The 17,062-nt window shown below is 44.7% G+C and overlaps 1 protein-coding gene across 1 annotated transcript in view; it reads left to right on the forward strand.

Moving 5' to 3' along the window:
• The window catches only part of TMEM132C (transmembrane protein 132C), a 448,582-nt gene that overhangs the window by 286,685 nt on the left and 144,835 nt on the right, over nt 1-17,062 (forward strand). Inside the window, exon 3 of the mRNA XM_018061407.1 lies at nt 441-587. Coding sequence (XP_017916896.1) covers nt 441-587 — 147 coding nt within the window. The remainder of the gene's footprint in view (nt 1-440; nt 588-17,062) is intronic.

Raw genomic sequence — 17,062 nt, forward strand, 5'->3', positions numbered from 1 at the left:
GGAGGCTCTTTTAGCTGCTCCCTAGATGCCGGCCCTACCCCCATAGTTGAGAGCCAAAAATGTCTCCAGACATCAGCACGTGGTCCCTGCAGGACACAGCCGACCATGATTGAGAGTGGCTAGCCTGTGCAGACGTGCTTTTCTGCTGACCCCTTGGCTGTGCTGCTCCTTGGTTTGGGGGTCTGTTGGGGGGCCCTGTTCCTTCATCAGATCTGGACAGCAAATTCCACGATTCCTGGGTCTGTGGGTAGATCCCCTCCCACTCCAATCACCAATCCTCATCCTACCCCTCTGGGGCCCCTTGTCTGTCTGTGCCACTGGATATGAAAAAAGAAGAAAAATGAAAAGGCAGGGCACTCAGCTGAGCGGAGCATGAGCGCATTTGGAAAGGCCGAGTCATTGATCTCTCGATTCTCTCTCTCTTGCCTTCATCCCCGCAGAGCCAAGGTGAAGAAGGGGGTGAACATCCTGAGCACACGGACCAGTGAGCCTCGGCAGTGGGACGTCAAGCAGGAGATGGGGAACGGAGGCAAACACGCCACCACCGCCGTGGTGTGCCAGCGACTGGCACCAGGCATGCGCAACAGGTAAGTGGGAGGGGCCCCCTCTCGATTGGCGACCCAGGCTTCCAAGACCCGTTCTCCGCCTAAGAGCCCTGCCTTAGACTCAAGTTAACCACTGCTTAGCAGAGCTGTCACACCTTGGTTTGGCGATCTGGAGACACTTAACATCACCAGCAGGACCTTTTGGCATCTCCAGTAGGAAGGGCAGGGCCCTGATTCCCAGGGTCTCTCCTTTTTGGGTTTTGAAACAGAGATTTGTTTGCAAGGTCTAGTCTGCTTTGCAGGCTTATTCATTCTCCTCATCTACACTCATGTCCTGGAGGCTGTGTCATCTCCGGTTGCCCTTGCTTATCAGAGGCTGCTTTCTTTACAACGGTTCGCCCTTTGTGCAAAGGGTGTGATTCTGTGATTTATACTAAGAAATACATATTTGGTCTTCGTGCCTGTTCCTGGCACAGAGCTCTGAAAACCCTTGGATGAGAGCATCAAGGTGTGTCTTGTTTGTGTCAATAAGGTGACTTTTGGAAAGCCTCCTAGTGCACCTTAGGATGCAAACTGGTTGCCAGGGGAACCAAGGCTGTGATTAGAAGGCTGGAGTATTCAGTCCCACCTCCTGGCCTCCTGGGTGGAGAGGGGAACTGAAGACTGAGTTCAGTAACCAGTGGCCAATATGAGTTAATCAATGATGCTCATGGAATGAAGCCTCTTTAAAAACAAAACAAAAAGACTGAGTTTGGAGAGCTTCTGGGGTGGTGATCAGGTGGAGACCTAAGGACAGTAGCGCCTGGAGAGAGCCTGGAAACTTGCCCCTTTCCCCATAGCTCACCCTGTGCGTGTCTTTCATCTGGCTATTTCTGAGTTATAGCCTTTCATAATAACCGGTATTTTAGTAAGCTAAGTGTTTCTCTGAGTTCTGTGAGCCACTCTAGCTATTTAATGGAACCCGAGGAGGGGGTCATGGGATCCTTCGATCTAAAATCGATCGGTCAGAAGCATAGGTGACAAGTTGAGCTTGCAGTTGGCATCTGAAGGTGGGGGCGGTCTCATGGAACTGAGCCCTCAACCTTTGCGATCAGACACTATCTGTTGGTACAGAGTGTCAGAACTGAGTTGAATTGTAGGACAGCCAGCTGGTCAGAGAATTGCGTAGTCGTGGTGGAAAAAAAGACACGCAGCAGAACTGGTGTCAGGATCATAAAGGATTAGACTTAGTCTTCAGTGAGGAGGAATATAAAAATGAAAGGTGACTCTCAGTGGCAACAGTGCATAAAGGATGCTCTGTGAGCTTCTAGATAGACATCCTGGATTATTATTTAACATAATTGCTTTCCCTGTATAAAATCAACAGTTACTCATCTGAGAGTATTTGTGAAAATAGTTAGACAAGAAAGAAGCTAAAATAATATATCAGTATCTCTTCTACCTAGGGACTTCCCAGGTGGCGCTAATGGTGATGAACTGACCTGCTAATGCAGGAGATGTAAGAGACGTGGGTTCGATCCCATGCCTTGATTGGGAAGATCCCCTGGAGGAGGCTTGGCAACCCACTTCAGTATTCTTACCTGGAGAGTTCTACAGAGGAGCCTGGTGGTCTACAGTCCATAGGGTCGTGTAGAGTCAGACACAACTGAAGTGACTTAATATGCACACACGCCTCCCTTCTACCTAAGGATAATCCACTGCTAATATGTTGGTTCATTTTCTTCCCACATTTTATACGTAGATAACATTTGTGTATGATAAATATGTAGTAGATTTATTTTTTAAACAAATCTGGTATCATAGTATATATCCTGTTGCTTAATATCTTAAACATTTCATATATATGTATACACACACACACACACACACACACACACACACAGATTGTGTGTGCTCAGTCACTCAGTAGTATCCAACTCTGCACCCCATGGACCGTAGCCTGCCTCTGTCCGTGGGATTCTCCAGGCAAAAATACTAGAGTGGGTTGCCATGCCCTTCTTCAGGGAATATTCCCGACCCAGAAATCAAACTTGCGTCTCTTGCATGTCCTGCATCAGCAGGTGAATTCTTTACCATCAAAGCCACCATAGCCAATACGTATGTACGTATATATAAATACATAGTCGACTTGTCCATTTCTCTTTTGCTTCTTAGAATCAAAAAGTTTGATTGTTTCTTAGGGCTCTTGATACAGTCTGTCAGCGTGTTTTCTTGACAGGATTAACTATATATATATTGCCCATGCCATGCAACATGTGGGATCTTTGTCCCCAACCAGGGATTGAACCCCTGCCCCCTTGCATTGGAAGACTAGAGTCTTAATCACTGGACCACCAGGGAAGTCCCTAAATTTCAGTTATATTGATAACACATTCCTTTGACATTAATTATATCCTCAAAAAACTTTTAGGATTCCATCACACAGATTTCAGAAAAGGCAATGGCACCCCACTCCAGTACTCTTGCCTGGAGAATCCCAAGGATGAGGGAGCCTGGTGGGCTGCCGTCTATGGGGTCACACAGAGTCGGACATGACTGAAGCGGCTTAGCATGTATGCGTGCAAACTACCTTCTACAGACAGGAGGCAACTTGTCCACTTTTGTTTTGCTTAAGGTGGCTCCTTAGGCTCAAAAAGTTTGATCATTTTTTAGCGATGCAGTCTGTCAACATCTTTTCTTTAAGGGATTAGCACTATAGGAAGAAATATCCAGTTCCATTATTGGACATATTTTCTTCAGTGAATACTTCAAGGCTGCCAAGAAAAACTCTGCAAATGCTCCACTTCATTGAGAAACACCCAGTTCTTTTACCTGTAAAACCTCTTCCTCCATCCTGCCTTCAGTGTGCAGCCAGAAAACACATCTGGTGTCCTGAACAGCTTACTAGATCAAACACCAGCCTTCACCACCACGCTCCCAAGAAAGATTCTTAGTACATCTGGGGGTGAGGGTCGGGTGTCCAAATGTCTCAACTTGTGAAAACATGGCCAGAAGAAGATGTGTACATGGGTCCCTTGCTCTAAGCAGGAGATCAGAAATTGAATTAAATCTCCTGAATCAAATGCACATAAAATCTAATTAACACCACAAGATTAGCGTTGATTACGCAGATTAAAGGGAATGTGTTCATTAACAGGCAGTGGATTTATGTATGTAAATAGCTCTTTTTTAAAAAAAAGTTTATTTTCATTTATTTATTTACTTATGGCTGTGCTGGGTCTTCTTTGCTGCCCTCAGGCTTTCTTTAGTTGCAGCAAGTGGAGGCTGCTCTCTAGTTGCAGTGTCCAGGCTTCTCATTGGGGTGGCTTCTCTTGTTGTGGAGGACAAAGCGCTAGAGCACAAGCTCGGTAGTTGTGGCACACAGGCTTAGCTGTCCTGCAGCATGTGCAATCTTCCCAGACCAGGTATTAAACCCATGGCCCTTGCATTGGCAGGAGGAATCTTTACCACTTTGCCACCCGGGAAACTGTGAGGATATCTCACTAAGCTATAATCACAGTGTTGGTCAGGCTTGGATGGTCTCATCTGAAGGCTCAAGAATCCACTCCCTAGTTCATGTGGCTGTTGGCACTATTCAGGTTCAGGGATTGCTGGACAGAGGACATCAGTGTCTTGTTCCTTACTGGGCATCCCTCTCCATCGTGGAATGACGCAGGGAGAAAGAACATGCCAGCAAATGGAAGTCATAGTATTTTATAACCTAATCCTGCAAGTGACATATTGGTTGCGTCTTATTTCATTAGTGATCCGGGCTCCACTCAAGGGGAGATAATGACCAAGGGGAGGGTGGCTGAGTACCAGGAGATAGGGATGACTGGAAGTCATTTCACACTGCCTGCCTCACCTCAAATACTCTGCAAATTGGAGAGGACTTGTCTGTGAACTCTCCCGGGGCAGAAGGAAATAATTGAATATGCAGAGATAAAGCATGATGGCATTCCAGGCACAGGAGGAAGATGGCAAATGTTTAGACGTGTGAGGATGAGTGATGGTCCTGGGCTGGAAGTAACACCATAAGGAGTTTCAGGGATTAGTCTGGAAAGGTAAGCTTGGCCCTCTCATGGCAGGATGTGAATTATAGACCCATGGTTTAACCTCTCATTTTCTCAGTAGTTTATCTCCTACCCTAATCTTCCAATTGATTTACTCTTTCAATTTGACTTAAGCTAGTTGATTAAAAGGGAAATTTTATGGTTCTACCTGTATTAGTGAGAGTTCTTAAATGCTCCTAAAGTGATGATCCTGACTTATTTCAGCAGAAGAGGGATTTATTCAAAGGATAGTGCAGGGAAGGCTGTAGAATCAGCTTAGAAAATGGTCAACACCAGCGGAATCTTAGCAATAGCCAAAAACTTGTCCCAAATCGTACTTTATCATGTACCACTTAGACCACTATGCCAGAGTTTTCTCTTTTATAGTATTTATTTTCACTTATTTATTCATTTTGCTGTGCTGGGTCTTAGTTGTGGCACACAGGATCTTTAATTGCAGCATGCAGGATCTAGTTCCCTTACCAGGGATTGAACCCAGGCCCACTGCATTGGAAGCTTGGAGTCTTAACCACTGAACCACCAGGTAAGTCCCAAGAGTTTTCTTTAAATCGTCTATTTATTGCTCTGGTTTTTAAAAGTTTCTCTTTATTCTTAGTAATAATGACCTTGAAACTGTATACTTAAGTTTCTAATATGCATTACAATAAGTACAAAACTATAAGAATTGTTTAAAGTCATTTCCTTGGTGATTAGAACAGGGGCATAATTTATGCATATTCTTATCATAATAGGAAATTTGGCCAATGAGTCACCCAATGTGGTGGTCACTGCCCTGTTCAGGTTCCTCTTGAAACCTTTACACTGCCTCTCTGCACCTATGTGACTGTATTAGTCAGCTAGAGTTGCTGTAACAAACTGGGTATTACAGCACAAACTGTTACACCACAAACTGGGTGGCTTATTCAGCACACACTCATCCTTTCACCATTCTAGAGACCAAAAGTCCAAGATCAAGGTGCTGTTAATGTTGGTTTCTGGCAAGCCCTCTCTTCCTGACCTTCTTGCCTTGTCCTTACATGGTCTTTCCACTGCGTGTCCATCTGGAAAGAGAGAGAGCTCAGATGTCGCTTTCTGTTCTTGTTGGGACACTAGTCTGGTCAGATTGGGACCCCATCCTTATAAATCCATGTAGCCTTAATTATATGTATCTTTCAAGGTTTGTTAAACAAGGAGCTGATATATTTCAGATTTCCCAATAACATTTGATACAGTGTAAGTTCTACATCTAAAGAGTGTCCGGAATTTTTCCCCTCTGCCTCGTTTTGTTTCTTTGTGGCAAAATATACATAACATAAAATTTGCTGCTTTAACCATTTTAAGAGTAGAGTTCTGTGACGTTAAGTGCATCACATGGTTGTGTAATTGTTACCACTGTCCAGCTCTAGAACTTTTCCATTTTTCCAAACTGAAACTCTGTGCCCATTAAACAATCATTCCCCACTGCCTCTTCCCCCCAGCCATGGCAACCCTTGTTCTACTCTGACTCTCTGAATTTGACTATCTTAGATGCTTCATATAGGTGGAATCACATAATATTTGTCCTTGTGTGCTGGGTTATTTCGTTTAGCATAATCTCTTTAAGGTTCATCCATATTACAGCAGGGGTCAAATTATCTTCCTTTTTAAGGCTGAATACTATTCCATTGTATGATGCTGCTGAATCGTTTCAGTCATGTCCGACTCTGTGCAACCCCATAGACGGCAGCCCACCAGGCTCCCCCGTCCCAGGGATCCTCCAGGCAAGAACACTGGAGTGGGTTGCCATTTCCTTCTCCAGTGCATGACAGTGAAAAGTGAAAGTGAAGTCGCTCAGTTGTGTCTGACTCCTAGCAACCCCGTGGACTGCAGCCCACCAGGCTCCTCCGTCCATGGGATTTTCCAGGCAAGAGTACTGGAGTGGGTGCCATTGCCTTCTCCACATTGTATGATATATGTGTACATATCGTTGATTCACTTCATTTTACAGCAGGAGCTAACACAACATTGTAAAGCAACTCTGTGCATGCATGCTAAATTGCTTCAGCCATGTCTGACTCTTCATGACCCTATGGACAGTAGGCTGCCAGGCTCCTCTGTCCATGGAGCTCCCCAAGCAAGAATACTTCAGTGGGTTGCTGTGCCCTCCTCCAGGAGATCTTCCCAACCCAGGGATCGAACCCACGGCTCCTGTGGCTCCTGTGTTGTGGTGGACTCTTTACTGCTGAGCCACCAGGGATGCCCAAAGCAACTATACCCGCCCCCCAAAAAACCACGAGTTAATTACATTTTTAAAGCCCTGTCTCTAAATGCAGTTACATTGAAGTTCCCCTCTCCCTTACCAGTTTTTCCTGGAAAAACTTCCCTTCTCCATCACTTACAAGTGAATCCTCATCTTAAGGTTTGCTTCTAACAAACCCAACTTGTGATTCTCAGAAATGTAAAGACCCCTGCTGGGGTCTTCCTTCCCTGGGGAAACAACCTCTTCTATGTACAGTTGGGGAGAAGGCAATGGCAACCCACTCCAGTACTCTTGCCTGGAAAATCCCATGGACAGAGGAGCCTGGTGGGCTGCAGTCCCTGGGGTCACTAAGAGTTGGGCATGACTGAGCGGCTTCACTTTCACTTTTCACTGTCATGCGTTGGAGAAGGAAATGGCAGCCCACTCCAGTGTTCTTGCCTGGAGAATCCCAGGGACGGCGGAGCCTGGTGGGTTGTGTCTCTGGGGTCGCACAGAGTCAGACACGACTAAAGCGAGTTAGCAGCAGCAGCAGCATGTACAGTTGGGATGAAGAACTTGGTAGGAAGACCATCCATTAAAATAGCTGTTTCAATGGAGCTCTTTTCTCCTGAAGTCCAGCAGCTCTGAACCATCCTGTTCACTCTTTCCTGAAGCCACATCCATAAGCCCTCAGATCCAGGACGTTAGCTTGCACATGGTCCAAACACACACCTAACTGTGTTGAATTTTGTTTCCACTCCTCCGAGATCAATGTTGTAAGTCTGAGCATCTCCACAATCACACAACATCAGCACACAGCCTACTAGACTGTACTTCATCCATCGGGATTGTGAGGCCAATGGAGCAATTAACATCCTCTCTGAACCCCATAACTCTGAGTGAATCAACAAAGCCAATGCCTCTTTGCAGGCAAAGAGGATGAAAAGCACAGGGACCACATTTTGTGGTTCTCTTGAGTGTAAGTTTTATTGTTGTGGTTTTGTGGGTTTGGTTTTGTTTTGGGGGAGGGGTTGTTTCTCTTTGGGGGCTGGGCAGTGGCGTGCAAGATCTTAGTTCCCTGTCCAGGGATTGAACCCGTGCCCCTGCAGTGGAAGTGTGGAAACTTAATCACTGAACGTCCCTAAGGGTGCATTCCTTGAGAGGAATCTTCTACTTGCTCTTTTCTCTCCCTTCCACATTCTGAAGCTTTTGCAAACCTGGGGCTTGGGCTCATCTGAGCATCAGAGGATCGAGAATTTCATAAAGCCCGGGAAGTAAGTCCATCATGAAGGGAGGGCACAGCTGAGTCCAGGCTCCACAAGTTTGCACCTTTATCTAATCCATGCTTTTTCCCTAAGCTTTCTCTGAGCCTTACTGTCCCAAGTTCATTCCTTCAAGAGAAATGCCAAAGATTGGAGTTTTCTGTAAACTGTGGGCATTCTTTATCTAAATTTTACTTATTTAATTTTTTGAAGTATAGTTGATTTTTGCTTACAGCAAAGCGATGCACTTGTACATATATGCATGTGTTTATATATATATACATTCTTTCATGTTGTTTTCCATTATGGATTATCACAGTATATTGAATATAGTTCTCTGTGCTATATAGTAAGACCTTGTTGTTTACCCATACTCTATATCATAGTTTGCATCTGCTAAGCCCAGCCTCCCCGTCCTTCCCTCCTCTACACCCCCTCCCCCTCGGCAACCATCAGTCTGTTCTCTATGTCTGTGAATATGTTTCTGTTTCATAGATAAGTTCATTTGTGTCATATTTTAGAGCCCGCATGTAAGTGATACCATATGTTATTTGTTTTTCTCTTCCTGACTTCCCTTAGTATAATCTCCAGTTGCATCCACATTGCTGCAAATACTGGAGTGGGTTGCCATTTCCTTCTCCAGAGGATCTTCCCAACCCAGGGATCGAACACCAGATCTCCTGCATTTTAGGCAGATTCTTTACCATCTGAGACATCAGGGAAGCTCGCAAATGGCGTTATTTCATTCTTTTTTATGGCCATGTAATATTCCACTGTGTGTATGGACCTCATCTTCTTTTCCATTCATCTATTGATGGATATTTAACTTGTTGCCATGTCTTGGCTATTGTAAATAATGCTGCCATGAACATAGGAGTGCATGTATCTTCTCGAGTTTGGTTTGTATATATGCCCAGGAATGGGGTTGCCAGATCGTTTGGTAATTCCATTTTTAGTTTTCTGAGAAACTTCCCTACAGTTTTCCACAGTGGCTGCAACAGTTTACATTTTCACCAACAGTGTACTAATCTTCCCTTTTCTCCACAACCTCTCTAGCATTTATTATTATTTGCAGATTTTTTGATGATGGCTGTTCTGACTGTTGTGAGGTGATAGATACCTCATCATACTTTTGATTTGCATTTCTCTAATCATTAGCAGTACTGGGCATCCCTTCAGGTGCCAGTTAATGGACATTCTTTTAAGTTAACTGGTAACTCTATATTGGGGATCTTCTATCACTCTGAGTGAGACTGACTCCCCCATGAGTGTCACTGAGTGCCACCTGCAAGACCCCCAGCCTGGCCACACACACCTGTGCTCTTATCTCCTGAACACCTGTATTTAAATGGGTTCACTTATGCATTTTAAAAGTTCCATATTAGTTAAAAAAAAAAAACATTAGCATTCATTCAGGGGGAATATATCCCTCTGGGGAAGAAAACACATTATCTCAAAAATAGAAACTTAAATAACAGTAATATTCTGTATGTTTTGTAATGCTTGACAACATACAAAATAATACTCTGTATTTCCTAGTTCCTGGCATTTTACAAAATGCTTTGTGTACATTATTTCAGGAACTCTTTCCCATGGTTTCAGGAACTGAGATTCACGCCATTGGGCAGATAAAGAAAAGAAATGAAGACACTCAGAGGCAGAAAGCATCCACTTGGACATTTGTGCAAATGATTTTTTTAATGTTTTCTTCTAAAATAATCTTCCTATCTATAAATACACAGGAAAATCTCATATTTATTGCATGAATTAAAATTCAATATACAGGAACAAATATTATTGATGTCTATGTTCGTGTCCTCTGTCGCTCAGTTGTGTCCAACTCTTTGTGACCCCATGGTCTGTAGTCCTCCAGGCTCCTCTTCCCATGGAATTTTCCAGGCCAGACTACTGGAGGGGCTTGCCATATCCTCCTCTAGGGGATTGATGTCTAGCTGGCTGGTATTACCAACAGAAAGCTTGGCACTTGACCTTGGGGTTCAATTCGTTTCAGTCGCTCAGTCGTGTCTGACTCTTTGTGACCCCATGAATCGCAGCACACCAGGCCTCCCTGTCCATCACCAAATCCCGGAGTTCACTCAAACTCACGTCCATCGAGTCAGTGATGCCATCCAGCCATCTCATCCTCTGTCGTCCCCTTCTCCTCCTGCCCCCAATCCCTCCAAGCATCAGAGTCTTTTCCAGTGAGTCAACTCTTCGCATGAGGTGGCCAAAGTATTGGAGTTTCAACTTCAGCATCAGTCCTTCCAGTGAACACCCAAGACTCATCTTCTTTAGGATGGACTGGTTGGATCTCCTTGCAGTCCAAGGAACTCTCAAGAGTCCTCTCCAACACCACAGTTCAAAAGCATCAATTCTTTGGCGCTCAGCTTTCTTCACAGTCCAACTCTCACATCCATACATGACCAATGGAAAAACCATAGCCTTGACTAGACGGATCTTTGTTGGCAAAGTAATGTCTCTGCTTTTGAAAATGCTGTCTAGGTTGGTCATAACTTTCCTTCCAAGGAGTAAGCGTCTTTTAATTTCATGGCTGCAATCACCATCTGCAGTGATTTTGGAGCCCCCAAAAATAAAATCTGACACTATTTCCACTGTTTCCCCATCTATTTGCCATGAAGTGATGGGACCAGATGCCATGATCTTAGTTTTCTGAATGTTGAGCTTTAAGCCAGAGATTAGCAAATACGCAGGTGATATTAAAGATACACTAGTCCCAAATGGCAGAGAAGGCAGTGGCACCCCACTCCAGTACTCTTGCCTGGAAAATCCCATGGGCAGAGGAGCCTGGTGGGCTGCAGTCCATGGGGTTTCTAAGAGTCGGACACGACTGAGTGACTTCACTTTCACTTTTCACTTTCATGCATTGGAAAAGGAAATGGCAACCCACTCCAGTGTTCTTGCTTGGAGAATCCCAGGGACGGGGGAGTCTGGTGGGCTTCCGTCTATGGGGTCGCACAGAGTTGGATACAACTGAATTGACTTAACAGCAGCAGCAGTCCCAAATGGAGATGTTCTCTTTTTTTCCCTCCTTTATCTTTTATTTTCTTCAGTGCCCCTATGTCACTTATAATCAGAAACATGTATGAAAAGCACATTTTAAACCCATATTCCTGAGACTTCCCTTGTGTTCCAATGGTCAAGACTTTTCCCTCCAATACAGGGGGTGCGGGTTTTAGCCCTGGTCATGAAACTAAGGTCTCTCATGGCCAAAAGACCAAAACAGAAAACAGAAGCAATATTGTAACAAATTCAATAAAGACTTTAAAAACAGCCTACATCAAAAAAGTCTTTTTAAACAATTAAGAAAATAAACCCATATTCCACATCTTATGTAACTATCACCATAAATGTAAATAGAAGTAGTAGCTTTAGTCACTCAGCCGTTGACTCTTTGTGACCCCATGGACTGTATGTAGCCGGCCAGGCTCCTCTTGTCTGTAGAATTCTCCAGGCTAGAGTACTGGAGTGGGTTGGCATTCTCTTCTCCAGGGGATCTTCCTAACCCAGGGATTGAACCCCAGTCTATAGCATTGCTGGCAAATTCTTTATCGTCTGAGCCACCAGGGAAGCTCCAGAAATATAAATACTTTTATACAGTTGCCATCAGTCTGTGACAGAGCCTCGTTCGTAACTTAACATTGCCAAAGTCCTTTGCCTGCCCCAAACTTAATTTGTTAATTATCTTCCTAACAACTTATTAAGCAGATAAACCTGAATTAATTTAGAGAGCCATATATTGTAAGGCTTCTTGGTGGTCTGTTCCTACCTTTTTCATATAAATAAGTCGGTGGTGTACATTTCCATGACTATATAGTACCTTCCCATCCCTGTCTTCCTAGGAGACTGCAAGGGGTCTGGAGATGCTGCAGGTGATACATGCAAACCTAGGTTACAGATGTGGGTGATCAGCTGCCAGCTGAAAGGTTGCCCACATGGCAGACCTCAAGCAGAGGTGCCCACGCAGGAGTTGGACCATTTAACCAGGGGCTGCGGACGTAAGGGAGCCAGACAGGGAGCCTTGCATGGGGAGAGGTAGGTAGGGGGCAGGAAGGACTGCATTCACTGAGGGGGGAATGCTGGAACCTTCCCAGGTGAGAACACAGGCCCAGTGCTGCCTGACCTCTGGATTTTTCTAGAAGAGCTGAAAACCCACACTGTCCTAGAAAATCTCTTGATTTTTAAAAGTTCGAATTTTTAAAATCATTGTGCAGGTCAAACAAAAGGAATATTGTTCAGGAAAATAGTCCATCAGGGAATGAATTGTGCAAAAGTGGCCATTTTGAGCCCATGGTACATTACGCTTTGGGTAAAATCATGCCTGTTTTCTTTAGGGGGTTAATTGTCTGTATCTTCGAGGCATCAAATCGACAGCAAAATAGCCCACCTGGGCGTGGATGGTGTGTCTCTTTAGGATGGACTTATAAGTGAGGCCAGGCCTTCCGAAGACTCAGCTCACCTTCATTGTATACCACATACAGGAGCTCTTCTAAACAGATCAAGTGGCATGACACCCCTTTGGTTCTAGCACCTGTTATAAACTTACCTCCATCCTCCTATACCTTTTTCTCACTCACCATTCGCTTTCATTAAGCATCAGCCCTACCAGGAAACCTGTCTGGGACATAGTATTCCCTCCTTTTCAGCCAGTGTCCCCCAGCCAGGCTAGACAGGGGATATCTTCTGGGTCCATGCACTTCCCTAGAAAGACCCAATGACACTCATCTCACTCTTCCTTCTGCCCAGAGCAACAGCTACTGCTGCCACCTCCAAGCCCCTCAGTCATCACACTTCAGGGATGCTCTGCCTCTGGAGGAGATTAAGTCATTCAGGCAGGTCATAAAAGGAGAAGGGCTTTTCCAAAAGCAAAGATCATTGAAACTGGTGAATAAGATGCCCATTGGTATTCATTTTAGCAGCCTCGCTCGCAGACCTTTCTTCTATTCACAGCTCTTTGTTTTTGGGAATTCTGGAGCGTGCTTAGAGCTGCTGCATGTAAACACTTTCAGCAGAGCTTCTGGGAATGATCCACAAAGATCATCTGCTTTTCCCTGAAAAAAATGGCCCAGACTGAGTTCCTTCTTTAAGAGCTATTTGAAGATAGCACAGAAAATCTGCAAGGCAAACTCCTACGAATGAAAATCACCCAATCAATGGGATGAAGCCTGCTTTTCAGGCTCCCCAAGGAAGAAGTCAAAAGCATCCTGACTCAGCCCACCCTAAGCTCATAGCAGGCTCCTGTCAATCTCTGTGGCAGAGAATTTATTGACGTACATATTGTGTGCTCTACGTATTGTGTGTTCTCTGCTTCCCTCACACTTTCAGCTGTGACAAAGGTTAAAGCCCAAGATGGTTGTGGTTATTGGTATTTTCTGTGATTTACAGAAGCTAAACTCTCCCAAAGGAATTTGCTGGAAGCCCCCAGGGGTGGGGGAACAGGCAGAGAAGAGGCTTGAAAGTGCTTGAGAGAAGAAGAGGTTTTCCTTGGAGACCTAAGAGCTGATTCTGTCATCAAGCCTTGATCTGATGTCTGAAATGAGCATTTGTTTCCCTATTGCCTGGTGCTGTTTAAAATCAGAGTATCCAATCATAGTAAGTGAAGTAAGTCAGACAGAGAAAGACAAATACCATGTGATATCACTTATATGTGGAATCTAGAATATGACAGAAATGAACTTATTTAAAAAACAGAAAACAGACTCATGGACAAAGAAAACAAACTTACGGTTACCAAAGGGGAAAAGGGGGAGAGAGGGATAAGTTAGGAGTTTGGGTTGAACATATACACACTCAGATCAGTTCAGTTCAGTCACTCAGTCGTGTCCGACTGTTTGCGACCCCATGAATTACAGCACGCCAGACCTCCCTGTCCATCACCAACTCCCAGAGTTCACTCAAACTCACGTCCATCGAGTCGGTGATGCCATCCAGCCATCTCATCCTCTGTCGTCCCCTTCTCCTCCTGCCCCCAATCCCTCCCAGCATCAGAGTCTTTTCCAGTGAGTCAGCTTTTCACATGAGGTGGCCAAAGTATTGGAGTTTCAGCTTTAGCATCATTCCTCCCAAAGAACACCCAGGACTGATCTCCTTTAGAATGGATTGGTTGGATCTCCTTGCAGTCCAAGGGACTCTCAAGAGTCTTCTCCAACAACACAGTTCAAAAGCATCAGTTCTTCAGCACTCAGCCTTCTTCACAGTCCAGCTCTCACATCCATACCTGACCACTGGAAAAACTATAGCCTTGACTAGATGGACCTTTGTTGGCAAAGTAATGTCTCTGCTTTTCAATATGCTGTCTAGGTTGGTCATAACCTTTTAATTTCATGGCTGCAGTCACCATCTGCAGTGACTTTGGAGCCCCCAAAAATAAAGTCTGCCAATGTTTCCCAATCTATTTCCCATGAAGTGATGGGACCGGATGCCATGATCTTCGTTTTCTGAATGTTGAGCTTTAAGCCAACTTTTTTACTCTCCTCTTTCACTTTCATCAAGAGGATCTTTAGTTCCTCTTCACTTTCTGCCATAAGGGTGGTGTCATCTGCATATCTGAGGTGATGATATTTCTCCCAGCAATCTTGATTCCGGCTTATGCTTCTTCCAGCCCAGCGTTTCTCATGATGTACTCTGCATATAAGTTAAATAAGCAGGGTGACAATATACAGCCTTGACGTACTCCTTTTCCTATTTGGAACCAGTCTGTTCCATGTCCAGTTCTAACTGTTGCTTCCTGACCGCATACACACTGCTGCTGCTGCTAAGTCGCTTCAGTCGTGTCCGACTCTGTGCAACCCCATAGACGGCAGCCCACCAGGCTCCCCCAGCCCTGGGATTCTCCAGGCAAGAACACTGGAGTGGGTTGCCATTTCCTCCTCCAATGCATGAAAGTGAAAAGTGAAAGTGAAGTCGCTCAGTCATATCCGACTCTTAGCGACCCCATGGACTGCAGCCTGCCAGGCTCCTCCGTCCATGGATTTTCTAGGCAATCGCCTTCTCCGATATACACACTACTATATATAAAATAGATAAACAACAAGGACCTTCTGTGTAGCACAGAGAATGGCACTCAATAGCTTGTAACTTATAAGGGAAAGAAATCCTTTAAACTGAAGAATAGTTTATTTACAGTGTTTCAGTTATACAACAAAATGATATGTTGTATATCTGTTTTGGGTGTACAACATATACTATATATATTAATATATAATATGATATATATGTATATATATGTTTTGGGCTTCCCCATATACTATAAATATTAATATATAATATAATGTGTTGTGCTATGTCGCTCAGTCACGTCTGACTCTTTGCGATCCCATGGACTATAGCCCACCAGGCTCCTCTGGCCATTGGGATTCCACAGGCAAGAATACAGGAGTGGGTTGCCATGCCCTCCTCCAGGATGTGTATTTAATGTATATATTATATACATTATATAGTATAGGTAGATATATATATGTATATATATGTATGTATGTATGTTTTGAGCTCCCCCAGTGGCTCAGTAGATAAAGAATCTGCCTGCAGTGGAGGAGGAACAGGAGATGCAGGCTCAATCCCTGGGTTGGGAAGATCCCCTGGAGAAGAAAACGGCAACTTCTCTAGTATTCTCACCGGAAAGATCCCATGGATAGAGGAGCCTGGCAGGCTACAGTCTGTGGGATCACAAAGAGTCAGGTACAACTGAGTGATTAAGCACAAGCATGTAAGTTTCAAATGCACAGCAATATCACTTTACTGTATACCTGAAACACTGTAGATCAACTATACTTTAAAATTTAAATTAAATTGAAAAAGAGAGTAGAGCATCCATGGTTTATCATCCCATCAGGGCTGCTGACAGTGAAGGTCATCAAATTCTCCAAGGGCACTGCTTTTACAGAGAAGGGGTAAATGCTGGGAGTCAAAACCAATGCTTAGGGCAAGGCACCTGAGAGTCTGCACCATGGTGGATGCTTTGGACACACAGTCCCCATTTCCCCAAACCTTACAGTCATAGTCACACAACCAGCTTTCCGATGATGGTCTCATGTACAAGAGGTTGTGTTTTCCAAGGAAGTTCTCAACAGGTCTGTTCTCCGATCCCCATCCTGCCTACTCTTCTTGACCTTATTTCCCATGAAGAGGAGAATTCCTTGTCTCCCCTCCTCAAACCTGGGGAGACCTTAGTGACTGCCTGGCCTCCAGTGTACAGCAGAAGTGATGCCACGTGATTTTGAGAGAGCCAGATCACTGAAGAGCCAGAAGACAACACATGAGCATCCGCATGCCTGGAGGCCACCGGACTATGAGAAAGCTCCACTCTGCCTGTGAAAAGACCACAGCAAGGCGCCCTCATCAAGGGAGAGAACGGTGTCCAGCCACCACCCAGCCAAGCCCTTCCAGAATTTTTTTTTAATGTTTATTCGGCTGCATCCGGTCTTATTGCAGCACGTGAGATCTTTGCTTTTGGGGGGCATGTAGGATCTTTAGTGGTGGCATGGGAATTCTTAGTTGCAGCATATGGGATCTAGTTGCCTGACCAGGGATCGAACCTGGTCCCCCCTGCATTGGGAGCACAGTGTCTTAGCCACTGGACCACCAGGAAAGTCCTCCTTTCAGAATTCTTCATTTACAATGAAAAGACCATTTTGTGCCACTACTTTTGGAGGGTGATTTATGACATCACAGCCAGTAACTGGGACACAGAGGGTTTGAACTCCTCGCCAACCTCACACAGCTATTCAGGGCCATTTTAACCCTCTTCTGTCTGATCCTAATCCCTCTACACACACACACACAGACACACACACCCTCCTGCCACAAGGAAGAGAACCCTAAATGAAGAGATGCTGAAAGACTTGCACCGAAGGGCCCTTCCCAGCCCTACATCACCTTTAGAAGCTTATTTCTTGGCTTAATGCACCCCAGCCTCATTGAAAGCCTTTCATGGCCAGAAAGAGGAGTTTTCTGTTTTCTTCTTTTCATCGCAGCCTGACGTGTGGTCCC

Source organism: Capra hircus, chromosome 17 (genome assembly GCF_001704415.2).
Source record: "Capra hircus breed San Clemente chromosome 17, ASM170441v1, whole genome shotgun sequence".
NCBI classification, from domain to species: domain Eukaryota; kingdom Metazoa; phylum Chordata; class Mammalia; order Artiodactyla; family Bovidae; genus Capra; species Capra hircus.